Source organism: Bos mutus, chromosome 3, assembly GCF_027580195.1.
Source record: "Bos mutus isolate GX-2022 chromosome 3, NWIPB_WYAK_1.1, whole genome shotgun sequence".
NCBI lineage: Eukaryota > Metazoa > Chordata > Mammalia > Artiodactyla > Bovidae > Bos > Bos mutus.
In genome coordinates, this window is record NC_091619.1 from 17025971 (window position 1) to 17053692 (window position 27722).

General features: G+C 38.1%; 1 protein-coding gene across 2 annotated transcripts; it reads left to right on the forward strand.

The window, feature by feature from the left end:
* The first annotated feature begins 2861 nt into the window (after positions 1-2861).
* On the forward strand, positions 2862-27722 carry CTSS (cathepsin S). 2 transcript variants are annotated; one of them, XM_070367151.1, is made up of 9 exons: positions 2862-2979; positions 4713-4799; positions 5741-5867; positions 8981-9103; positions 9941-10090; positions 11823-12050; positions 13308-13473; positions 14662-14764; positions 26907-27722. In XM_070367151.1, the coding sequence occupies exons 3-9, from the start codon at positions 5742-5744 to the stop codon at positions 27004-27006; spliced, it is 996 nt and encodes a 331-aa protein (XP_070223252.1). In that variant the 5' UTR covers positions 2862-2979; positions 4713-4799; position 5741; the 3' UTR covers positions 27007-27722. The 2 variants fall into 2 exon arrangements, with proteins under 2 accessions (XP_070223252.1, XP_005894974.1); XM_005894912.3 differs by lacking the exon at positions 2862-2979 and having other exon boundaries at positions 4661-4799.

The following is a 27722-nucleotide window of genomic DNA, read 5'->3' on the forward strand; positions in this document are numbered from 1 at the left end:
TCTTAAAACCTGGAGAAAGCATTAGGCTTCCTTATTCTGCTTTCATTTCCCTTTTTGGCATCATTCTGGAGCTGTTTCCTCATCTGTGATGGAAGGGAAGCAGCAGGCTAGAGATTTAATAATGTACTATTGCAGATTTCCTCTCTAAAAAACAAAACTGTAGTTAAATGTGCAACAACAAGTATGCCCCATTTCAAAGGAGACTACTGTGAAAAAATCCAGTTTACAGGTTTGGAAGGTTGCAGGGTGAGCTTCATTTTATAACATGCAGCAAGTGTACACAAGGGTAGACTTATGTAATAACGTATTCCCTTAATGTTTTTAAATAGTATGTTTGTTTATAGACTTTTCTATACCAGGAGGGGAGCAAAAGAAGCAGACAAACCTGAGGCTGGCTAAAAAGCCTCAGAAGACACGGCCAAATGGGTGATGTATCAGAAGTGAAGATAAAACATGTAGAAGATAATAATTAGAAAATTAATCCAATAAATATTTCTTAGTTTTTGCTTAAACATGTATTAAACAAAACAATACAAAATAAGACAGGATTCTGTATTCCCAAGGCAGCATCACTATCTTATGTGATGGAAATAGAGAATAAGTTCAGAATTGCATGGTACAATTTGTTTCTTAAAAGTATATGGAATATATGTATAACTGAATCATTTTGCTGTATGTCTGAAACTAAAACAACATTGTAAATCAACTTGTCTCTAATATACAATAAAAATTAAATTTAAAAAGTATATAGAAATGGAAGATGGTGAAGTAGCCAGAGAAGACTGGGAAAGGCAATATTTGGGAAGCAGAACTTGCAAGGTAGAGAGGCCAAGGGGTGGAGAGAGCCATTTCAGAAAGACACAAATGACTGTGTAATGTGGGGGCTCACAAGAGCAACTTGACTACAGCAGAGGGTGAACATTTCTAAAAATCTACTCTTAATTGATTGTGAGACAATGCAGCAGGCTACAGAAAGCATTTGTAAAAATGGTGCGATAAAAATGCGTTTTAGGACTTCCCTGGTGGTCCAGTGGTGAAGAATCTGTCTGCCAATACAGGAGACACAGATTCCAGTCCCTGATCCATGAAGACCCCACATGCTGCAGGGCAATTAAACCTGTGCACCGTGGCTTCTGAAGACTGCTTGCCCTAGAGCCCATGCTCTGCAACAAGAGAGGCCACTGCCATAAGAAGCCCAAGCATCACATCTAGAGAATAGCTCCCTCTTGCTACAACCAGAGAAAGATTGCGTGCAGCAACAAAGACCCAACACAGCCAAAAAAGAAATAATAAATAAACTTTTAAAAAATGTGTCTTAAGAGAACAACTTGGTAGTGATGTACAGGATGAAATTGCAAGGTAGATTGGGTTGAAGGCTGTTGAAATAATTTAAATCATGTCAGTACATATTTATTGAGTTCCTACTGTATCATTGCATTCTATACTATGGTGGATACAAAAATGAGTAAGGTACACCTAGTTTCTGTACTTAAGGGACCAGCTGGTACATGTGTATGGCCCAACTGGTATATTTGTATGGCCAATACACAAATAATTGTGAGATTAGATAGAGAATTAAGAGAATGATGAATGATTTTTCTGGTCTCAGAATCTATGAGTTTGCCACAACAGAGCCTCCAAGTACTGTAGAGATTCAAAAAGAGACATTAAGCTAGGGATAAAGAAAGGTTTTTTTTGGATAGAGATGGGCCATGAAGGAGAAATGGGATTTCAAAAGGCAGTGATGGGGAAGGAAATTCCAGAAAGTGGGAAGCAAAATGATTTGTTGGAGAAGTACTACTTTAAACTTCAATCCCAGGTCAGCAATACCAGGTTTTGAAAGGCAAAATATACAGCCTCTCAGAACTTGAATTTCCCCTCTGTTGAGTGACAGTGAATTGAAAGTCACTCAGTCGTGTCCAACTCTTTGCGACTCCATGGACTATACAGTTTATGGAATTCTCCAGGCCAGAATACTGGAGTGGGTCACCTTTCCCTTCTCCAGGGGATCTTTCCAACCCAGGTCTCCCACATTGCAGGTGGATTCTTTACCAGCTGAGCCACAAGGAAAGCCCAAGAATACTGGAGTGGGTAGCCTATCCCTTCTCCAGGGGACCTTCCCGACCCAGGAATCAAACCAGGGTCTCCTGCACTGCAGGCAGATTCTTTACCAACTGAGCTATAAATGAGGATAATAATCATCCTACCTCACAGCAGTGAGAAGATTAAATAATAATATACAAAGACTATAGCACATTGGAGAAGGAAGTGGCAACCCACTCCAGTATTCTTGCCTGGAGAATCCCATGGACAGAGGAGCCTGGTGGGCTAAGATCCATGGGGTTGCAAAGAGTTGGACACAACTGAAGTGACTTAGCATGCACGCATGCACATAGCACATTCACTGGCATGTAATTGGTGCATCCAACAAACATTAGGTAGGACTGTTAAAATAATAAAGTGTGGAAAAAGTGCAGAGGATAATAAGCATAAATGTCCTTGAAACATGAAGAAAGCTAGCTGCTTTGAGTGTAAGATTTATGTATGAGAAGAGCTGCCTTAGTCTGACTGCTATAAATACCATAAACGGAGTGGCTTATAAATATGTGTGTGTGTGCGCTCCGTCATGTCCAACTCTTTGCAACCCCATGGGATTGTAGCCCACCAGGCTTCTCTGTCCATGGGATTTTCCAGACAAGAATACTGGAGTGGGTTGCCATGCCCTCCTTCCAGGGGATCTTCCTGACCCAGGAAATGAACCCATGTATCCTGCATCTCCGGCATTGGCAGGCAGATTCTTTACTGCTGAGCCACTTGGGAAGCTTATAAACAACCGAAATTTATCTCCTCACAGTTCTGGAGGCTGGAAAGTCCAAGATCAAGACGCTGGCAGATTCATTGTCTGGTGAGGCTCCCTTCCTGGTTCATATATGGCTGTCAGTGAACACATGGTGAGCTGTGTCCTCCAAGATGAAAGGGGTAAGAAAGCTCTCTGGGCTGGGAGTGTTCAACATAAACCTGCCGTGGTCTGTCATATTAGAAAAGAGTCCATTAAAGAGCACTAATGTCGTGCCAAATATAGGGACTCAGGACTCAGAAGCCATTTTGAATGTTTTCACTGACCGAAGATGGGACAATACGAGAAACATTAACTGTAAAGCTGCATTGAATTGAAGCACATAAAATATGGTTAAACCCATGAATTCATTAATGATACAAAAATAACTCAAAGGTTTCCAATGTTCAGACTGTATTTGGAACTCAGAACAAACTTTTTTTTAATGTTTAAGATAGGGAAATATAAATATTGACATGTTTGAGAACATTAGATGTAATAATGGTATTGGAATTTTATTTATTTCAGAGTCTTTATCTTTTAGAGATACACATTGATATATTTACATGTGAAATAACCTGATGTCTAGTATTTGGTTCAAAATAATCTGGGTAAGTGGGAAGGTAAATAAAACAAGATTGGCCACATATTGATAATTGTTAAAGCAGGATAATGGTCTCATGGGGCTCACTTTACCATATCTCTATGTTTATTTATGTCTAATTATCCACAATAGAAATGTTTTTTTTAAACAAAAGCTAGGTGCATATAGCTGATTTTGCTGTACAGCAGAAACTAACAACACTGTGAAGCAATTATACTCCAATAAAACTTGTTAATAAAAAAAAGCTAAATGACCATAAGCATGAAAATGTCTACTACAGATAAGAATATTAAACATTGTAATGATCTTGAGTCTCCCCAAATTTATAATATGTGTATTGAACATATTTATGATACATATGTCTTCTCTAGTGGCTCAGATGGTAACGAGTCTGCTTGCAATGTGGGAGACCCAGGTTTGATACCTGGGTGGGGAAGATCCCCTGGAGAAGGGAATGGCAACCCACTGCAGTTTCTTGCCTGGAAAATCCCAAGGACAGCGGAGCCTGGTGGGCCCCCATCCTTGGGGTCACAAAGAGTCGGATAAGACTGAGCAACTCACTCACTCACTCACTCATGATATATATACTAATTCAATATAGATATAAATTTAAATAAACTGACAGAAGTTTTCAGAAAGCTTGATAAACTGATTTTTAAAACTCACGTGGAAAAGTTAACAGGCACAAAACATTAAGACAACTTCGAAAAAGAAGAATAAACATAAGAGTGACCGACCCTGTTAGACATCAAAACATATTCAAAGCTATTTTAATTAAAACCCTGTGTTATTGAAGGGACAGAAGGAAAGAGAACGCATTAGTGAGCTCAGAAACTGACCCATGGATAAACAGGAATTCTCATCTGGGTGAGAGTTAGACAACAGTAGATCATGGATGAGTTGTGTTAAAAACAATAAAGCAGTTTTTCCTAGGAAATCATGGAGGAAACCTGGAGTTCAGGAACTTAATCCTAATCTCTTCATAACTAAAATTTTCCATCTGAAAGTTGCTGTTTTTAGGTAAATTGAATAATCAAAATGAGGAGAGTTTAAAGAGTAAACTTGTACTCATGTTATTTTGCTGAGTTTGTTCTGTTGATCTCTTTTGCTGGGGGCTCTTTTTTGTTGGTTTACTGTACCCACTTTGTCTCCAAAACCATAGTGAGAGAGCTGGAGGTGGCACACTTCCTTAGATTTTAAATGAAACTGAAATGAAAGTTCACTTCCTCATTGTGGACGCCTCATGTGACAAGTTCCAATTTCTTTTTAAAGTCACTTTAGCTGAGTCTCACTTTGAAAACTTTGGAGAGAGCCCGCCGTCAGCATTCTTAGTCTGGGAGGACCTGCTTGTTCTATCACGTATGTACGGTCTGTCCTTTTTCTCCTCCTTGGTCCTTAAACCTTTCACTGGTGTTTTTAGCTTGCTCTGCCTGCCAGGTTTTACATCGTTTCTTTCAGGAAGTAAACTAAACAATCATTGTCGCTCAGTTTGCCTCTTATTTTTTTGACTAAAAAGAATCCATTTTTGAAAAGCTTAATGTCGGCTTGAATATCTAAGTCCTGAGGCTAACACATAGCTCTCTTTGGACTATAATTTGAAGACTTATATGGTTAAAAATACAGCTGTTTTGAATTAAAAAGAAGTGGAAAAGAAAGTAGAATCCAGTTTGAGGTAGTCAGTCACTTAACAGTCTCTTTGTATTAAATATAGAAGTGATGTTTTCAAAAGTAGTTAACGCTTCTTTTGAAGTAGATATTTTGATTTTTAGGGATAAAAAGGTAAAATGATCCAAGGATGTGAAAGTAGTACATAGGAGTTGTCTTCTAACTACCTCTGAAGGTTGTGGATATTTGAATAGACCAGTTAAGAAGAGCTTGTGTATTAAAAAATTACCAAGATAAACTGATTTTTCAAAGGTTTGCCTTCTTCTTAAATATTAGTAATATTTTGGAACAGAGAAAAGAGGATTTCCTGTTGATTAGATTTGTTGTCAAATCCTGTAAAGTCCCTGCTTCCCTCATCTCCACATCCTCCCAAATTCAGATGTAAATTTGGTTTACCAGATATCAGGAAATTTTTTTGAAAATCAAAATGGTATTTAGAATTGGAAGTGGCATTTCAGACAAAGACCTGCAGTTACTCCCTGTCAGTATATAATCCAAAAAGTTTCCTGCATGATTCTGATTTGTAACATTCTGTCTCTTTGACAGACTCTGCATTGCTTCTTGTTGAGAAAAAAGTATGGTCACATCAGATGCAGCTAATATTGAGTCTTCCTGTGTCATCTTTCCTTTAACAGAATGAACTGGCTGGTGTGGGCACTCCTGCTGTGCTCCTCTGCAATGGCACAAGTGCACAGAGACCCCACTCTGGATCATCACTGGGATCTCTGGAAGAAAACCTATGGAAAACAATACAAAGAAAAGGTAGATTGGCTGCCGTTTGAGCAATTTGCTTTTACTCAAGTACCCTACATGTTCTTTTAAAAAAAATATTTGTTTGACTGCACCAGATTTAGGGGCTTCCCAGGTGGCTCAGATGGTAAAGAATGCACCTACAAAGCAGGAGACCTGGGTTCAATCCCTGGGTTAGGAAGATCCCTTGGAGAAGGGAATGGCAACTCATTCCAGTATTCTTGCCTGGAAAATTCCACAGAAGTATAGGAGCCTGGCAGGCTACAGTTAATGGGGTCACAAAGAGTCGGACACAACTGAATGACTATCACCAGGCCTTACTTGCGGAATGTGAACTTCGTTTCGGCATATGTGATCTAGTTCTCTAACTAGGGATCGAACTCTGCACCCTGCCCTGCACTGGGAGCATGGAATCTTCACCACTGGACCACCAGGGAAGTACCCCTGACTACATATTTTGACAAGCAGTGTCTTCAGTAAATGTTACACACTCATTTTCTTACCAGATTCTCTTCTTGGCCCTAGAATTTCATCAGGAAACAAAAATTTCCTGTTTTTAGGGCACTTATATTCTGAAAGGAGAGATAGGAAAGAAGTAAATAAATAAGCATATATATAATGGAGATGCGTTTGAACAAACTCAGGGAGATAGTGAAGGACAGGGAAGCCTGGCATGCTGCCATACATGGGATCGCACGGAGCTGGACATGACTTAGCCACTGAACAACAATATGATGCAAACAGTGGAACAAAATAAAGCAAGACCTAGGGGGCTGAAGGAGGGTCTTCCATGAAGGCTCTGAGGGGTTGGGAGTGATTATCCTCCACATGTGACAGTATGGTCAGGAAAGGCCTCACATGGGAAGGTACCAGGCCAAGAGGGAAAGAGTGCACGTTTGAGGAACAAAAAGACCTGTCCTCAGTCCCTGGCACAGAGAAGCACTGGCAGATGTTATTTCTTGACTCTCACTTCCCACTTTGTACTTTTGTTTTTATTTCTAAACATACTTCTTGATTGAGTTTAATACTTAACCCTGGTGCTTCAAATAACTAAGTCCTAAAACTATGATGATCTAGTCACTAAGTCATATCTGACTTTTGCGACCTGCCAGGGTCCTCTGTCCATGGGATTCTCCAGGCAAGAATACTGGAGTGGGTTGCCATTTCCTTCTCCACCTAAAACTATAATATATGAAATTGTAAGCAAAGATTATATATAAATTTATTTATTTGATGTGATTTTTATATAAAAATGCCCTGAGTTGTTTTCTTAGTAATGATGAATTTCACCCTCACCCATTCCCCTTTACGGGCGAGGGTGAAAATTTCAGGCCTCTAATTTCCATGTTAACCAAAGTTAGATGTGCAATTAGCACCACTATCCGGTTAAATGAATGTTATCTTACTTTTTAATGATTCTAGTCCAGTAGAAGGAGTGAAAGCGACTTTTGATTAGTACCCCACTATTAAAATCTATTTCACAACTGTCTAATCACTACTAATCACTTTTTTTTCCTTTCCTATACTTCATTAGATTTGTCTTTATTTTATTTTTCACTCTAGTGGTTTGGAAGTATATCTGTATATGTCTTTTACTAGGATAACAGTAAAATCTTGCTTGAAGGCAGAGGGACTGCTTAGACTTACTACCTAGACTTACTTGCTACCTAGAACCAGCGCTTAGGCCTGGGTTTTAACACTCAATGAAATTAGACAGAAAAGAGTTGTTGCTGACTGCTCACTGGGCTATGGCTTGTTGTAAACTATGGCCTTATGGGTGGAGGTGAGGGTCAGCGATTCTAAGAGGCACCATGTATATTGCATTCTATGTAAATTAAGCTCCTGGAGGGCAAGAAAATCAGTAGCCTGAATATGAATTTATGCTGGATAAAATTAAGATAATAGGACCAAAGTTATTTTTTAAAGTATGAATAATGGAATGACATCTACATGAATGAAAAAGAAATTGTGAAATGTATTAGAAATCCAATTAGAAACCTCAGAAATGAAAAAATAGAGTCATTGAAATAAGAACTCAACAAAAGGGATGAACTCCAAACTGGAAAGAGCTGGATAGAATCAGATCTGGAAGATAGTACTGAGGCATTCACCAAGAAGGCAGCACACAAAAATAAAATGGAAAAACTATGGAAATGCAGGTAAAGAGATGAAAGAAAGTTTGAGGCTCCAAATACATCTGATGGAATGATGATGCAGAAGCAATATTTGAAGGGATACTGGTTGAGAATTTTCCAGATATGGAAAAAAGAATGTTCCTGAATTCTCTAGTCAAAAGTGCTTTCCAGTCAAAAATACTACACAGAGGAAAATAAAGAAACCCATACCCACAAACATGTAGCGAAGCTGCAAAATATCAAAGAGAAAAAGAAAATCATATAAGTTACCGAAGTTAGAAACATTACAACAATTAGACTGACAACAGACCTCTAATCTACAATAATAGATACCAGAAGGCAATTCAGAAATACCTTCAAATAACTGAATAAAAACAGCTATAAATTTATAATCAGACTAAACTATTTTTCAAGAGTGAGGGTAGGGACTTCCCTGGTGGTTCAGTGGCTAAGACTCCCTGCTCCCAATGCAGGGGGCTCTGATTCAGTCCCTGTTCAGGGATCCCACATGCCACATGCCACATGCCACATCCCACATGCTACAACTAAAGATCCCGCATGCTCTAACAAAGATCCTGCAGGATTTTTTCTAAGACCTAAGACAGAGTGCAGCTAAATGAATAAATAATCAATTTTATATATATATATTTTTTTTAAAGATGTTTTAAAAGGCCTATAATGATTAAGTGAGTTTACCACTTACAAAGAATATACTTCAACAAATTACAATTTCTAAAAAAAAACCTTTCTAGCGTATTGAGGAAGTTCATTGTATATATCTAAAATGATATTAATCACCAAGAGAGCAATTAAGAGGAAGAGTTAAGATTGGTGTGCAGTTTTTCCCAGTTACACTTATTTATTCATATCCATTTATTTGCATGCTCCCAGACAGATCCACATTTAATGGAATGCTTCATAATATGTATATTTTCATTATTGAACACATTTGTGCAGGATTCAGTATAATGATGTTTCTTTTTATTTTAGAATGAGGAAGTAGCACGGCGTCTCATCTGGGAAAAGAATCTAAAAACTGTTACACTTCACAATCTGGAGCATTCAATGGGAATGCATTCATATGAGCTAGGCATGAACCACCTAGGAGACATGGTAGGTAAATTATAAATAATCCTACATTCATCTTTGGGTAAACTGGATTTCTGTCTCCCCAAAGGCAATTTGAAGGTAAACAACAAAGGAGTGTTTTATATGTATATGAACATAAAATTAGAAAATAGAATTTAGGGACATAAGAATTTGCAGATTCCTTATTGATTTACACTGTGACCACTTTCCTTAATAAATCCCTTCTTTAGGGGAATATTTTAAACTCACAGACCACAGTTAATTTTACTTTTATTAATTTTAGAAAATATTGCCTAAAGACTACTCACAACATTTTAGAATACGTTACCATACTTAGGTAAATCTAAACTGATAATGTAATATGGTCCACCTGCTTTCTTAATGGGGGAGTGTGGGTATTAATATAAAGTAACCTTTCATTAGTTATTAGATTCTGCTCTATCTTACAAAAACTTTTCACTGTGGCCAAAATTAAGAATAATAGTACCCTTTGGAAGGGAACACCTTAAGTGGATTAAATGCAGGAATCTTTTACAGTTCTTTCTCATAAGCAAAATCAGTTTAGTCCACTTTTTAGAGAACCCTTCTTATAAAATTCTGCCTTGCTTTGAAAGAAAAATATGCCTCTCTGTAACTTTTAGTTTTTTATCTTTTCTTCTTCTCCTTCCCAATGTCTGACTGGGATGCTAATGGCAAAGTGTAGGACTAAAGAAACCTGGATAATTCACCTACCAGATAGTTATCTATATTAGTCACAACTCCACTGGTTTTTCTCAGTTGTTAAATATATTCACAGTTATAATTTTCAAGATATTGACCAGAAGGATATAAGTGAAAGGACATATGTGTATATCTTTGTAGACCAGTGAAGAAGTGATATCTTTAATGAGTTCCTTGAGAGTTCCCAGCCAATGGCCAAGAAATGTCACTTACAAGTCAGACCCTAATCAGAAATTGCCTGATTCTATGGACTGGAGAGAGAAGGGGTGTGTTACTGAAGTGAAATACCAGGTGAGTATTATCATCTTAGGCCTCTGTACCTCAGGTAGAGGTCTCTCTTCCTTAAATGCTTAGTCTAGCTGTATCATTTAGCAGTGAATCTCATAGTCCCTTAGGTTACTTTCTAAATATGTTTGCTATTCTTATCTTCCCAACTACACTGTGACCTTCTGAAGGGCCTGGACCACATATCATACTTTTCTTATTTCCCATAGTGCTGAGAATACCAACAGTTAGCGTCATATTTGACTAAGCAAAAAACTGTGAACTTAGCAAATGGGTCTTTAGGAAAGACTTTTAGTGTTCATACTATCCATCAACTGCACTGGACCCTCCATAAGTCAGTTACTTGAGAAATAGTATCATATGTGTGAGAAAATTTCAATCAAAAAGTTTATTCCTCCATCTCACTTAGGAATTTCAGGATTGATGGAGAGGAAATAACTAAAGCTAAATGTGACCTGTAAATTGTACCCGTCAAGTTAGTTCTTGACTAAGGCTTACATTGCTAAGAAATATGGGCTTTATAAATGTGTTCCTATATTTTTATATTTCCTTTAATTTTCTTGTAAAAAAAAAGCTACAAAAATCCTAAATTAATTAGGGATAACTAAGGATAAAAGGCTTCTTAGGTGGCGGTGCTAGTGGTAAAGAACCTGCCTGCCATTGCAGGAAACACAAGAGACGCGGGTTCAATCCCTAGATTGTAAAGATCCCCTGGAGATGAGCATGACAATCTACTTCAGTATTCTTGCCTGGAGAATCCCATGGATAGAGGAGCCTTGCAGGCTCCAGTCCATAGGGTTGCAAAGAGTCAGACATGACTGAAGCAACTTAGCACGCAAGGATAAAACATATATATCACCTTGGAGGTCAGGATAAGGGAGAAGAATCAATGTCCTTTGAAGCTGCCCCAAGCCTGTGACCAAAGAAAAATATAAAAATTAAGAAACGAATGATACTGCTAATCTCATAATTCTTTTCCATCTAGATATTTTTCTTTCAACTAGTTTTGAGTTTCTCAGTGGAATTCTCTAAAAGTTTGAGAAGACCCTGTAACTACCCATCTAAGTGTTCACTATAAATATTAATAATTTAATGAGCTCCTTTCTCTGAGTGCTTGCATTTCAATGGGTGATTCTACTTTAACCAAAAGCAGACTGAACTTGCTTCCTTCCAATAGACAGCCAAGTGGAATGAGAGGAGGAGAGGCAGTGCAGTTATGATGTGGCTCGGACCCCTCTGCACCTTTTTAAACTAAAGCAGCTTTGCGTTTTTCTATTTATGCTTCCCAGTAAAATAACTTAGGATCAAAAAATTCTAAAGCTAAAAATGTCCAAAAAATGCTAGTCTTATCTTTCAGGGAACATTTGGCAGGAGGAAGGGTGTTTTAGGTCAAGGGAATCATCCTAGTTCCTCTCAAAAATCCCTTTCCTGTTGGCATCTGTCTCCCCTATTATGGGGTGAAAATAGCTGGTATTTGGTACATTTTCAGTAAATACTGTTTCTTAACATATTTGAATATGGCATTTATGCTGTGAGGTCAGCCATTCATAAATATTCATTAAAGTTAGACTTGTTCCAGAGAACAATCATTGCCATGATCTAAGGGGAGGGGAAACGGTAGAGGGGGAGCTCTTCCTGAACTGATGAAAGTGCTGACATGTTGGGAGTTGCCCAGTTTGCATTATGGAAGCCATCCTTGCTAACTATGATTGCCCTTGTGACTTTGTCTCTGTTGTAGGGTGCTTGTGGTTCTTGCTGGGCTTTCAGTGCTGTGGGAGCCCTGGAAGCACAAGTGAAGCTGAAAACAGGAAAGCTGGTGTCTCTGAGTGCACAGAACCTGGTGGATTGCTCAACTGCAAAATATGGGAATAAAGGCTGCAATGGTGGCTTCATGACAGAGGCTTTCCAATATATCATTGACAACAACGGCATCGATTCAGAAGCTTCCTATCCCTACAAAGCCATGGTGTGCCTGCAAGTTAACTTTTTGTACTGCCCCTTATAAGGAGGGATAACCTTATGTTATCCCTCCAACTCACTGTACTAAACTTATCACCAAGCCAAGTGCTTGAGAAGCAGTGCTGCGTGGTGTGTGTGTGTGTGTGTGTGTGTGTGTGTGTGAAACAGAGAGAAAGAGAAGGAGAACAAACCTCAATCAAGAATTCTTAAATTCTTAAGAGTTCTCTTTCTTATGCAGCAGCCTTCTTAATTTACCATTGGCACAATAATTTAAAATAAGCAGGTGAAGTTCATGCTTAAAAATGAATTTTCAGCAAACCTTCCTTAAAATTCTTTGTGTATCTGCCTGGTATTTAAACTTTTTTGTCTTGCAAACTCCTGTGCTCAACCTTATTCTCAGATCATCAACCACACAATTCTTCTACCTTACTAAAAAGTTAAATAATACTCTCCTCCTCCTCCAAGTCTCACCACACGTTTTGTTAAATGATAGGACAGAAAATTTAAAAAAGATAAAAATATCACTCAAACCCTCCTGCCTTAACCACTATTATTTTGGTTTATTTCTTTCAAGTTCTTTTTCCTATAAGGCATTTTTAAAAACCTAGTTGTATACACAACAAATATGAATTTGCAACTTCCCCTTTCTCACTTGAGATATGGTGTTTTTAAACCAATATTTGGGCTTCCCTTGTGGCTTAGAGGTAAAGAATCTGCCTGTCAATGCAGGTGACATGGGTTCAGGAAGATCCCCTGGAGGAGGGAAAGGCAACCCACTCCAGTATTCTTGCCTGGGAAATCCAGTGGACAGAGGAGCCTGGCTACCTATAGTCCATGGGGTCACAAAAGAGTCAGCCACGACTTAGCAACTAAACAATCAAACCAATATTTAATCTGCAGATCATCTTGCAGGCATTATACCATCAAAAAGATTTTAAAGCTCTAGTCTAGTCTTAATGTAGTGTTTCCCTAACAATCCACCTAGAGTCTGAGAGACTTTACCCTGGCAACTTTTGTACACATGAAGATGTTCACAATTTAAAGCAATAGAATAGTTCTATATTTCCTCTGTTACTGGTGAAACATAGAGCTATTAGGATTTGGAAGATTTAATATTTATTTTTTTAAAAATAAGAAAGAGCCTTAGATACTTGAAAGGATGAATGAGAAAAGAAAACATATTTGCAATCCAGACTTACGATACTGTCAATTTATAAAGGAAGTTGAAGTCCACTTCTTTTTCTGACTTATCCTTTCCCCACAGGATGGAAAGTGCCAGTATGATGTAAAAAATCGAGCTGCCACGTGTTCAAGGTATATTGAACTTCCCTTCGGCAGCGAAGAGGCCTTAAAAGAAGCCGTGGCCAATAAAGGACCTGTGTCTGTTGGTATAGACGCGAGCCATTCTTCTTTCTTCCTCTACAAAACTGGTAAAAACCTAGACATATTACCCTCATGCTTTATACTGCCCTCTCATCGGAGGAAAGAATGTCCTCCTTCCCCATCACTCTGCCTCTGAAAGCTTAGATTGGGTTAAATGGAATCCTCCATCTCATTTCACTTCATATATATTTTTTTACACCCAGTTCTCATTAGTAAAGTAAGACTTGAAAAAATTTACTAAGACTGCATGCCAGGTCCGATGCTAAATTCTTTCTACACACTATCTCATTTAATCCCCATGTGTGCTTGTTCCTCAGTCATGTCCGACTCTGCGATCCCATGAACTATAGCCTGCCAGACTCCTCTGTCCTTGGAATTTTCCAGGCCAGAATGCTGGAGTAAGATGCCATTTCCTCCAACAGGGGATCTTCCTGACCCAGGGATCGAACTTATATCTCTTGCATCTTCTGCATTGGCAGGCAGATTCTTTACCACTAGTACCACTTGGGAAGCCCCTTAATCTTTATAATAACCCTATTTTACAGATGAAAAAAAACCATGTCTTAGGTTAACCTACCTAAAGTCATACAGTCTGCAGGTGGTCAGCTGGGATGAGAAACCGTGCTGCCTGAGTCCAGAGCCTGAGCGCCTAGCCTCCGGGTCCACAGTGGAGTGTAGGTGCAGCACAGCAGAGTACCTGGAGGCCACCCACAGAAAGCCTCACCTTAAAGATCATTTCATTCAGCAAAGGATGAAGATGCATAACAATTTAGGAATATATACAAAGAAATACAACAATATAAATTAAAAAAAAATTAGGGATCTTCCCCAGTGGTCCAGTGGTTAAGAATCTTCCTTGCCATGCAGAAGACATGGGTTTGATCCCTGGTGGGGGAATTAGAGAGTCTGTGCACCCCAACAAAAGATCCCATGGGCTACAACTGGGACACAACACAGCCAAATAGTTACTTTTTTTTTTTAAGTGGAAAAAGGTGGCAGTTCATCAAAGGAGCTTTCTGAGGGAACTGTGATTAACTTGATGCCAAACTTTGTGAAACCAAAAAGCAAACAATAGAAAAACCCAGTTGTGACAACTATGACATTGATGGCAAAGAATCATGAACTCTAAGTAGTTTAAACATGAGAGTATATGTTCCTCACATATATCCAAACAGGCTAATCAGATAGTGGCACACACCACTTGCTCTTTTTCCTTACCCATGTGTTATTTTCAGGTGTCTACTATGACCCCTCCTGCACTCAGAATGTGAACCATGGTGTACTCGTGGTTGGCTATGGTAACCTTGACGGGAAGGACTACTGGCTTGTGAAAAACAGGTAATGTACTCATATTTTCATGTATATTTAATTAAAATTGGTGTCTGGACACAGGCACTTCTCTGTATCTTAATTTCTCCAAACTTCATATGTCCAGGGAACCCAGTGCCCTCCCCAGCATTTGGTTCCTTCTCAGAACTTCCCATCTCACTCAAAGGCAACACAACACAACATAGTTGCCCCGTTAGATACTATGAATTTGTCTTAGATCCTCCAGAACTAATCAAGCAATAAGTCAGATTAGTTTTATGTCATGTCTGTTCTTGATCCTACTCCCTCTCCACTTCTATTTATTGCTCTAGTTCAGACATCTCTTGCCTGGACTATCCCTGTAGCTTTCTAGCTGGTCTCCTTTATTTAAAAAAATTTTTTTTAATTAAAAATTATTTTGTATAATTTTTAGAAGTTACTTTCCATTTATAGTTTTTACAAACTATCAGCTGTGTTCCCCAGTTGGGGTAATACATCCTTGAATCTGTCTTACACCCACTAGTTAGTACCACCTACTCCCCTGCACCCCCACAGGGAACCACTGCTTTGTTCTCAGTATCTGTGAGTCTGCTTCTTTTATGTTATACTCATTTGTTTATTGTATTTTTTTAGATTACACATATAAGTGATATCATATAGTATTTATTTTTCTCTGTCTAACTCATTTCATTCAGCATAATGTCCTCCAAGTCTACCCATGTTGCTGCAAATGATAAAATTTCATTCTTTTTTGTGGTTAAGTAGTATTCCGTTAAATGGACTTCCCTGGTGGCTCAGACGGTAAAGCGTCTGTCTACAATGCAGGAGACCTGGGTTTGATCCCTGGGTCAGGAAGATCCCCTGGAAAAGTAAATGGCAATCCACTCCAGTACTATTGCCTGGAAAATCCCGTGGACGGAGGAGCCTGGTAGGCTACAGTCCATGGGGTCGCAAAGAGTCAGATACATATATTCTTGATTGCTGAGTTGCTTCAGTCATGTCCCACTCCTTGAGACGCTATGGACTGTAGCCTGCCCAGCTTAAGAAAACTGGAGTGGGTTACCATTTCCTCCTCCAAGGGATCTTTCCAACCCATGGATCAAACCCACATCTCTTTGGTTTCCTGCATTGGCAAGACAGATTATTTACTACTAGCACCACATGGGAATCATCTGTTGATGGGCATTTATGTGGTTTCCATGTCTTGGCAACTGAAAATATGCTGCTATGAATATTGGTGTGCATGTATCTTTTTGAATTAGTGTTTTTGCTTTTTCAGGATTTATACCCAGGTCTCCTTTACTCTTAAATCTGTCCTTTATACTACTTTCAATCTGGTTTGTCTAGACTATAAGTTTAGAATTTTATCTCCTAGAACCAGTCAGTGTGAGATGAGTGTTCCTGAGTAGAAAAGACAAGTCACCTATGTTTGGTCCCTACCTGTCTGTCAGCCTCAGTTCCTGGCACTTTGTCTCACACTTTTCATCCTTGGTTATTGAAGCATACACAGTTACAGTTCGTATCCATATCATTTTATCTTCAGTGTCTTCATATCTTAATTGTTTTGGTCCCTCTGCCTGGAATATCCCTTTTCCTCACTTGGTTTATTCCTTCTTTTCCTTCAAAACCAGCTTAGTCATTATCTATACCGGAAAGTTTTCCCTAAATCCTTGGGCTGGGCAAAATGTCTTTTTTTTTTCCTATGCAAATAAAGTGTCCTTTGCATTCTAGAGTATTTTACACAATATATTTAAATTGTTCATTCACCTAAGTATCACCCAAGTATTCTGTATATGCCTCTGGGGCAGAGATTATGTTGTGTCTTTGAATCCTTAGCACAGTATGTGGCACCCAACAGCCCCTCAATACATGCATTAGCAGTCTTCTCCAACACCACAGTTCAAAAGCATCAATTCTTTAGCGCTCAGCTTTCATTATGGTCCAACTTTCACATCCATACATGACTACTGGAAAAACCATGGCTTTGACTAGACACACCTTTGTTGGCAAAGTAATATCTCTGCTTTTTAATATGCTCTCTAAGTTTGTCATAGTTTTTCTTTCAAGGAGCAAGTGTCTTTTAATTTCATGGCTGCAATCACCATCTGCACTGATTTTGGAGCCCCCCAAAATAAAGTCTGACACTGTTTCCATTGTTTCCCCATCTATTTGCCATGAAGTGATGGGACCAGATGCCCTTATCTTAGTTTTTTGAGTGTTGAGTTTTAAGCCAGATTTTTCACTCTCTTCTTTCTCTTCCATCAAGAGGCTTTTTAGTTCCTCTTCACTATTTGCCATAAGGGTGGTGTCATCTGCATATCTGAGGTTATTGATATTTCTCCTGGCAATCATGATTCCAACTTGTGCTTCATCCAGCCCAGCATTTTACATGATATACTCTGCATTTAAGTTAAATAATTCTACCCCTAGCAGCCCTCGGATCTTTATGGAAAATACATAGTCTACAAATCATAAATAAACAAAAAGGTACTTTTCTACCTTTTCCACCTTGTGGCTCACAAAGAAGATGGTAGTCTTTGGATGGCCTTTTGGGAAATAGTTGAAGTGATTAATATCTTGGTTCATTTAAAACCTATTCACAGCACTAATCAGCTTGGGTCCAAACCAGTGATAGCTTTTTAAAATGGAGCAATACTTTAACTTCTATATATCTTATTTACTCCCTACAGTAGGTATGCTAAATTCTCTTCTCTACTGAAGTTTCTTTTCGAAGATCATACATCTTTTAGAGTTTTAATTCAAAAGCTCTTCTCAGCACTTGCTAATTTAATAAGCATTTACTAGGCATCTTACAATGAGATAGACAGTATCTAGGCCATGGAAATACAAAAATTAGTAAGAAGTTATCCTATTCTGTAAGGGCTCACAGCCCACTCAAGAATTAGAACAACAAAATACAATACATCCTGATATAATATGTCTAGATTTTAGAATAAGCTTGAAGGAAAATTATTCTCTATTTTTAGTAATACCTTACCATTTTCAGATTATCAAAGCCTTGGTATCATCTTGTGCTCTTCCTTCTCTCCCTAAACCCACACAGCCCTGTCCTTCAAGCCTCTGATCACACTTTATATGGGTTTTCTCTTTTCCTTTGCTAATGACATTATCTAATTCAGATTCAGTTCTCACTCAGCTGTGGAAATATCTTCTTAAAATATGTATCATCCAAACCTATGGTCAAAATTCTAAATAGTCTACCATTTTCATCAAAGTAAAGTCTAAACTTCTGGCCATTCAAGCGTGTCTACTAAGTGCCTTCAAACATAGCCTTCTAGACGTTTCTTCCACTATATTTTCATGTACTCATCCATACTCACACTCTGGCCACAGTGAACCACTTTCTCATCATTCCCTAAATGTAGAGACACTTAGCTATTTCTAATTTGTTACCTATGCCATTTCATCTTTCTGAAATGCCCTTAAAGCCCATTGCTGTCTATAGAAACCCCACTGTCTGTGGTCAAATGGGCACCCTCCTACATTCTGGTGGAAGGATTGTAAAATTTTTACAATCCTTCTTGAAAGCAATTTGATAATATGAATTAAGAACTTTCTAACTGTTCATATTCTTCATCCAATTATTTTCATTTCTTGGAATGTATATGAAGAAAATAATCCTGAATTTTGGGAAAACTTCATACCTGATTTATGTAAATGTAGCATTTTTTTCTTTAATAATGAAAACTAGTAAGCAACCAGAAATACCTAAAAATAGGTAGTATTAAGTAAATTATGATATAATCAGCCCATGTATTAGAAATTATATTTATTGAGATCATTATCAATAACTGAATAAAATACTTGGAATATATGTTTAAGTGGAAAAATACATATAAATATAATATTTATATTCAGTATAAGTATTAAGTTTATAGCTCATTTCTCTGATATATATTATATTAAAGGACCAGAAAGAATTATACCAAATGTTAATGATGGTTTTCTTGGGGACTTCCCTGGCAGTCCAGTGAGTTAAGACTCCATGCTTCCCCTACAGGGGATGTTGGTTTCAACCCTGGTCAGGGAACTAAGATCCCACATGCCATGCACAGCCAAGGAAAAAACTGGGATCCCAAATGCCTTGTGGCACAGCAAAAAATAAAAAGGTTGTCTTTGTCTCCCTTTATGTATTTTTGAAATTGTCTTTAACAAACCACTTATTATTTTTAAAATTAAAAAAAAACTTATTAAAATTCTATTTGTTCTTCAAAACCTACCCTGAGTGCTATCTTCTCCATACCCCATTCATTAACTCAGAATTGTTTCTCTAACTTCTAAGCTCTAGCAATGCTTTATGAATTCTATTATAGCATTTAGCAAATTGTAGCTTCTGTTATAGCTATTTCTAAAAATCATGCTCCATTCACTAAAATATAAACTCCTTAGTGGTAGAATAATCTCTTGCTCCTGTTTACATCTTCATTTCATACATTGATTCAACAAACATATATTGAACACCTACCATGCAGCAAATATAGTGTTAGACAATGAAAAATACAGCCTTTCTCTATCATCCTTCAAGATTTTTTGGGGGGAGGGGGCTTCCCTGATAGTTCAGTTGGTAAAGAATCCCCCTGCATTGCAGGAGACATCAGTTCGATTCCTGGATTGCAAAGAGTCCCCTGGAGAAGAGAAAGGCTATCCACTCCAATATTCTGGCCTGGAAAATTCCATGGACTCTAGAGTCAATGGGGTTGCAAAGAGTCAGACATGACTGAGCGACTTTAAAAAATTAAAAAAAAAAATCCTTCAAGATACTCATGCTCTAAAACGTAGAGTCAAGGAAACAGGCAGATACAGGTGACCATCCCAATAGAATGTAATAAATGCTAAGACAGGGATATGCATCCATTGCAGTGGAAGCACAGAACAGTACCTGGCCTAGCCTGGGGAGTCTGGGAAGGCCTTTTAGCCAGATTGTTTGACTGAATCTTGAAGGAGGAGAAAGAAATAGCCAGATGAAGAAGGGTAATCAGAACAGAGGAAGGTAAATGTGCCAAACTCCAGAACTGAGAGAAAGTGAATGAGTTGAGAGAACTGCAGCCTGTTAGAAAGAGATGTGAGATAGGAAGGGAAAAAATTATGAACAACCACAATTGCTGGCCCAACAAAGACAGATTGGACATAATCATGAATTCCAGGCTCCACAGAGGTTTACTCAAACAAAGCCCTCTTAATATCATCAAACTTGTTCTTAATGCTCTCCTGAAAGGTTAGATTCTATGTGATTTCCAATGATACCAAGTTAACCTTCAGAAAAACAATGTGCGGTCTTCCTCTAATTGGCCTCTTGGTTTTTTTTATTTTCCTTTTGTTTCTACTTAATCTTTCTGGTATGTATATAACACTGTTCTATGTCCCTGAATTTTTCTCCCTTTCTGGATATGAGTATTTAGCTCCTTTTTATAATACAGTGTAGCATAATAACAGAGAAGGCAATGGCCCACTCCAGTACTGTGGCCTGGAAAATCCCATGGACGGAGGAGCCTGGAAGGCTGCAGTCCATGGGGTTGCTAAGAGTCGGACACGACTGAGTGACTTCACTTTCACTTTTTACTTTCATGCATTGGAGAAGGAAATGGCAACCCACTCCAGTGTTCTTGCTTAGAGAACCCCAGGGATGGGGGAGCCTGGTAGGCTGCCGTCTATGGGGTCGCACAGAGTCAGACACGACTGAAGTGACTTAGCAGTAGCAGCAGCAGCATAGCATAATAAATAAAAGCATTAACTTTGAAGTCAGGGAGATCTTACTTAGAATCCTAGCTCCTTTACTGTCTGTGTGACCTTAGGCAGGTTATTTAACATCTTATTTAATATCTTGAATAAATTTCAGTTTTCCCATTTGTAAAATAGGAATAATAGTCTCAAGATTACTATAAGGATTAAACAAGATAATGTATGTAAAACATTTATCACATAGTATCTGGCACAGATTATGTATAATAAATCATAGTTATTATTTTTTATTATTCCTCCTTTAAATTTCTATTAAGAGAATATGATCTGATATAGAAAACTATGCCCTCAGCAATATCCCAATGTAAATGCAGTTATAAGTTTTACAGAATGCTTTCATAATGTCTAGCAATATACATAAATGACTTAATATCAAAACATACTTGAGTAAAAATTATTTTATGGGAGCCAAAATAATGCAAAATACCTGATTATAAACCCTCTGATGGTTTGACTGAATCCAGGAATAAAACTAGAGCATATACGTGAAGAATGATGAACTACATATTTCTTCAGGGACATCTCCCTAAATATTAGGCACTGGAGATTATTGCGGTTAAACTACTTAAGAAGATCCTTAGTTATTTGGATAGTCTATGTTGCCAATAATGGGCAGATCTATAAATTTAAAAAGCTAGCTGAACTAGAGATACAACTGCTATGGACTTAGAAAAATTTAGGAGCCTGACAAGGACACATTTGGTCAGACTGCCCTCAAAATGGACCAGGATTATCTTTGCAAAAAAAAGGGAGGAGTTTTATTTAATATGCAGATCAATGAGAAATGGAGGCTCCACAGTTATAGGGGCATAAGACAACTTTGACCTGAGGAAAAAATTAAAGGTATTAACTATGTACCCAATAGATCTTTAAACTGTGAAGTAGAGTAGGAGGAAAGCCAGAAGAATGCGGTCCTCTGGAAGTTAAATTGTGTTTCAGAATGGAGAGAGAAATTATACATCAAACATCAAAAGGGCAAGTAAGATGAGACTTGAAAACTGTTTAATGAGGCAAGATGGAGGTGAGTGGCAATCTGGGCAAGAGAGATTTCAGTGAAGTGGTGTACTAAATACCTGTCTTGAGTTATAAATCAATAAGCAACATTAGACCTCAGTTCCTTATCTCTCTCAGCTCACTCCTTAGATGATCTCATTTAGTCTCATGGTTTTAAACATCATGTATGTGCTGAGGACTCTTACCTTTATAACTTGAGTGTTAGACTCCATGTCCAACTGTCTACCATTTGACCTCTCCACCTGTGTGTCTCTAGGCCTCTTTAATTTAACATGTTCAAAATAGAACTCTTGACTCCCTGCTGCTGCTGCTGCTGCTGCTGCTAAGTCGCTTCAGTCATGTCCGACTCTGTGTGACCCCATAGATGGCAGCCCACCAGGCTCCCCTGTCCCTGGGATTCTCCAGGCAAGAACACTGGAGTGGGTTGCCATTTCCTTCTTCAATGTATGAAAGTGAAAGATGAAAGTGAAGTCGCTCAGTCATGTCCGACTCTTTGCGACCCCATGGACTGCAGCCTACCGGGCTCCTCCGCCCATGGGATTTTCCAGGCAAATTTCCTCCATCTTGGTAAATGCCAACAGCATTTACTCCAGACCAAAACATTAGAGCCATCTTCTCTTTCTTCATATGATATCCTACATCTAATCTATCAGCAAATCCTGTCATTTCTACCATCACTAAATTACCCCAAATGTTATTACTTCTCAGTACCTCTACTGTTACCACTCTAGTTCAAGCCACTGTGCATCTCTCTTGGTCTACTGCAATAATCTCCCAACTGATAGTCATTTTCCCTCTCTTTTGCCTATAGTCAATCCTCTACATAGTAGCCAAAATGATCTTTTTTAAATCAAAAAACAAATTTTATTACTCTTCTACTCTAACCCCTCTCATGGCTTCCTTTACATTCAGAATAAAACCCATGATAAGTAAAGCATGACATTATCTGGTCTCAACCTGCCTCTCCAACCACCTCTCCAACTCCTTTCTCCTTTCTCACTCAGCTTTGGGTACATTAGACTTGTTGCTGTTTCTCAGACATACCAAGATTATTCCCAGCTCTTTCCCCAGGTCTTTGCATCACTTGTACCTTCACTTTACTTAGGTCTTTGCTCAAATATTTCCTCAGATAAGCATCCTCTGACTATATTATCTAAAATGTAGCCCTGGGGAATTCCACGGCAGCCCAGTGGTTAGGACTCGGTGCTTTCACTGCTTATTGACATTTGATACCTGGCCAGGGAACTAAGGTCCTGCAAGCTATGTGGCACAGCCAAAGAATAAAATAAAATATAGCCATGACTCCCAACACTCTGTATCCCCTTACCATTTATTTTTCTTTATACTTAAAGAAGGTGACAGTTTTAGTTGCTCAGTCATGTCCAACTCTTTGGAACGCTATGGAGTATAGCCCACCAGGCTTCTCTGTTGACGGAATTCTCTAGGCAAGAATACTGGAGGAGGTAGCCATTCCCTTCTCCAGGTTCTTTATAGTACTTACATTACATATTTCTTTGGTTATTGTATGTTTCCCCTGTAGAATGTATATAGGCTTTAAAAAGACTTTGTCTACCTTGTTTACCTCCATAATCCTAATGCCTAGAGTAGTGTCTGGCACAGCCTAGAAAGTTCAAAGCTGTAATTTGTTAGAAAGGAAATCAGCATGTATTTTAGAAGGAATTTCTGATAAGTTAGTGTCTATAGTATGCAGGGAGAAAGTAGAGGGACCAATCACCCTGTTTTATTACCAACTAAGACATTTCCCAGGCCACAAGACTTTATTATTTTTTAAGTGCTATTTCTTTATTATTACTTATTTATTTTATTTTTGGCTGTGCTGGGTCTTTGTTGCTTTATGCGGGCTCTCTCTACTTGCAGTGAGCGGGGGCTACTCTTGCTTGTGGTGTGCAGGGTTCTCATTGAGGTGGCTTCTTGTGTGGAGCACAGCCTCTAGGGCACCTGAGCTTCAGTATTGCAGCACACAGGCTTAGTTGCTGTGAAGCATGTGGAATATTCCAAGACTAGGGATCAAACCCATGTCCCCTGCATTGGTCAGTGGATTCTTATCCACTGTACCACCAGGGAAGTCCATAGGATTTTATTTTTAAAACCAGGACAATCCTAGGCAAAATGGAACTGTTAGTCACCCTAGGAAAAGCACTACATATTTTTAAAGGGGATGGACTCCCCTTTGAGTCCAATCAGATGGACTTATACTTGGATAAAAACAAAAATAGCCATCTCTACTTGTCGAGTATTTACTACAGACACTGTGCAAGCACTTTAAATACATTTTCTCATTTAATTTCTAAGGTAATCTATGAGATAGGCATTTTATCCCCATAACACAGAATAGGAAGCTCCTGATACTGAGAGAATTAAGAAACTTTCCCAAAGTTGAACAGTTTGAGTGAAAGGTCTATAGAGTTAACAAAAGTAAACAACTTGGTAAGGACTGGAATGAACATTTGGAACTGATGTTGTACAGTTCTGAAGACAAGAATTTGTCCTCAAATATTTATCTAGCTTGAGGTTTTTAATCAGTTGTATTTTTAAAAGCAGAGTTAGCAGTACTCAGCCAAAAAGAGGTCTGGGATGTTCTACAAAGTTGGGCCAGTTGACCTTCTCTGGGACTGGGACTGAATTGAATTGGATATTGAATGGGGTCTGGGATATTGAATGGGATCAGGGACTGCTCGATCTCACTAAGTTCATATTACTAGTCATAAGAGCCTCCACTCAACTTTCGTTACCAGAACTTAAGTCTAAACTCAGTTTATCTAACATTTTTACCTATTTTTTAGGCAGTAAAAAGATCCTGGATGTTCTGGTTTGAATTTCATTCCCTATACTACCTCACTCACAGGAAGAACGTAGAAAAAAGGATAGTTTAAAAGTTAGTGTAGACTTTGGCATAAAAGCCTAGATTTGAACCCTTGCTTTGCAATTAACCACCTGCATGACTTTGGGCAAGCCACTTTACCTCTGCCTGTATTTTTCTTTAGTAAAAAGAAGATAATACCTACCTCACAGGATGATGATTAAATGAGATAATATATGTTAAGCTACTTAGCACAGAGTAAGTGCTCAATAAGTGGTGGCTATTGATACTAATAATAGCTTAGCCAGAGTTTATTATGGCTTTTGCTTATCAAACTGGATACTGAAAAACCTGCATCCATTGATGAGAGGTGAGAGTGGAGTTTGGATTTTATTCTCAAGGTATTAGGGAGGCATTCAAGAATTTTAAACAGGAATGGCAATAAATGAAAGGAATCAAAAAAGGAGCCCAGTGAGTTCTCTGGAGGTCCAGTGGTTAGGACTTGGTGTTTTCACTGCAGGGCCCTGGTTGAATCCCTGATCAGAGAACTAAGATCCTACAAGCCATGTGTATGATGTGGGCGCTCAGTTGCTTAGACGTGTCTGACTCTTTGGGACCATTTGGACTGTAGCCCTCCAGGCTCCTCTGTCCATGGGATTTCACAGGCAAGAATACTGGAGTGGGTTGCCATTTCCTACTCCAGAGGATCTTGCTGACCCAGGGATCAAACCTGTGTCTCCTGCATCTCCTGCTTTGGCAGGCAGATTCTTTACCACTGAGCCACCAGAGAAGCCTGTGGTGAGGCAAAAAAAAAAAAAAAAAAGCCCCTAAGAGAGTTTAAGAAAGAGTGATCAGAGAGAGAAGAGAACATCAGGATACAGTAGTATTTTAAAGCCAAGAGGAAAGTGAGGTGAGAGTAGTGAAAGTGAAAATCACAGTTGTGTCCTACTCTTTGTGACCCCATAGACTATACAGTCCATGGAGTTCCCCAGGCCAGAATACTGGAGTGGGTAGCCTTTCCCTTCTCCAGGGGTTCTTCCCAACCCAGGAATCGAACCCAGGTCTGCATTGCAGGCAGATTCTGTACCAGCTGAGCCACAAGGGAAGCCTGAGGTGAGAGTAGACAGCTGTGTTAAATGGTACGAGGGAGAAATAACACCTGAAGATTGTCCAGTGAATGGCTGATACATAGAACAGTTAAGGCCTATTGAAGAACAGCTACTTTAAATTATGCCACTTGTCTTTTTCTAATAAGCCAGCATGTCTTAGTTTCTCCACTGCAGGCAAAAATACAACCTTCCTTTGAGTCCTGAGCAAAAATTTGCAACAACTTCCCTTTGCCTAGGGAGTTAGACAAGTTCCTTAGTCTGCTGTTCAATGCTCTGTACAACGTGGCCCCAAACCAACCTTCTATCTCTTTTTCCCATTGGTTTCCTAAGGACGTTTAATTTTCCTTTCAGCTGAATTTCCTGCTGCTCTTCAAATAAAATCACAGTATCCTATGCTTTTATTTGTATGCTAGTTATAGCACAGTTCATACAAAGTATGAATCCTGCCTCGTATTATAATTATCTGTATAATTATAATTATAAAATCTCAGAATAATAAAGAACCTCACAAGTCATTTCTCTTGCAAGGATTTTGTCAATTTTTTCACTAGTATGTGAAAAAGGGAGAAAAAAGTATTTTGGTGAATCTTTCATAAATCTAAATTTATTTGATTCAAAGGACTATCCTTAGATTAGAGATTGTGTCCCCTTAAGTTTTGTTTTTGGTGTTAAAATTTCCTGTCTTTTACAATATGATGGTGATAATAAAGAGTTTTCTTTTTAATGTCTAGTACTTGCTAATTTAAAAACTGGTAACTTTATGTCAATCTGCAAAAGTTTTTGAAATTCTTAAAGTCCGTGAAATGTTAAAGTCATGAACCATTGATCTCCTCTAACCCTTATCTGACCCAGAAATTCCCCCTCTAGCAACATCTCTAACAAGTTATGTAAACCTCTGATTGAACATTTCCAGTGCCAGGGAGCTCATCTCCTCCCAAGGTAGCATATTCCATTTTTTTTTACAGCTTTAACTGTGAAAAAGTCCGAGCTCCACTTCAAAAACATGTTTGAGAGCTGCTCTTTTAGAAAACCCCTGTCCTTTGCCTTTTCCCTAGTGATCTCTCAAAATATTTCTACATGACACTCTGAAGAAATTGAAGTTTGATAGGAAATCATCACCTGTGATCCTATTATACAAAAATACTTCAAGATGGGGCCTTGGAAAATATAATAAAACTCATTCTCTGCAGAAACAGGAGGATTTATAGGTTTGTGATGAAACATATTATTTTCCTAGGTATTAAATTAGGTATTAATCTGTTCATCAATATTACATTAAAACCTATCAAACCATCCTTTGAAAATTGCCTGAAGCACTGGGGAAATTATTATATATTACGTTGTTCTAATTTTGCTTTATAGGTTCTCTTATATAATCACTTTAGGAGAAAACCAATCTAAGATTGAAAATTGATAATGCGATTTGATTATATTCATTTGTAATTTTGTGTTACTTCTTTTTCTAAAGCTGGGGCCTCCACTTTGGTGACCAAGGATATATACGGATGGCAAGAAATAGTGGAAATCACTGTGGGATTGCTAGTTATCCTTCTTACCCAGAAATCTAGAGGACTTCTTTGTTTTATAACAATTCAAGAAAAAAGAACCACTTTCTCACAATTTAATTTTACCTGCTGTAACAGTAGAAATAAGTGTGATATGATCAATATATATTTACTGTACTAACAGAAAATATAGTTTGATTCATCTACTTTTTTTAGCTTTGCAGATCTTGGGGAAAAGTTTCCTAAGTAAATTAATAATGTACAATAGATATAATTGTATGAAAGTCAGCTGAGACCATCTGTCATGTTTATCAGTCTCTTATTTGTCCTTTTAAGTTCCCTAATATGCTGCTGAAACTTGATGGCATATAGATGCTTAATAAATATATATCTTTTCAACTCTGTATCATTACCACATACCTACCATTCTCTTTTATTCTTAAGTAATTATTATAATCTGTTATAAGAATATAAATTGTAATATGCTGGTGATGTGCTATGGCAACTTTATGGAAGAAACTATTATGTTATTAATGTCCTGAGATTGTATCTTTGCACATAAAAGGATTCAATAAATATTTTAAAATCAGTGATGTCAAAGAAGACAAATGCTAAGGAGACAATCTATTTTCAAGCACTTTGTAAGAATTATTTTATTGATCAACAATAAATATACTAATTCAAATTATTTTTACCTAGTCATTAGCAATTTGGCCAGTACCTTTTGGGGGCAAAAAGTCAACCTGAATAAATAAACAAACTGCATTTCTTTAAAATAA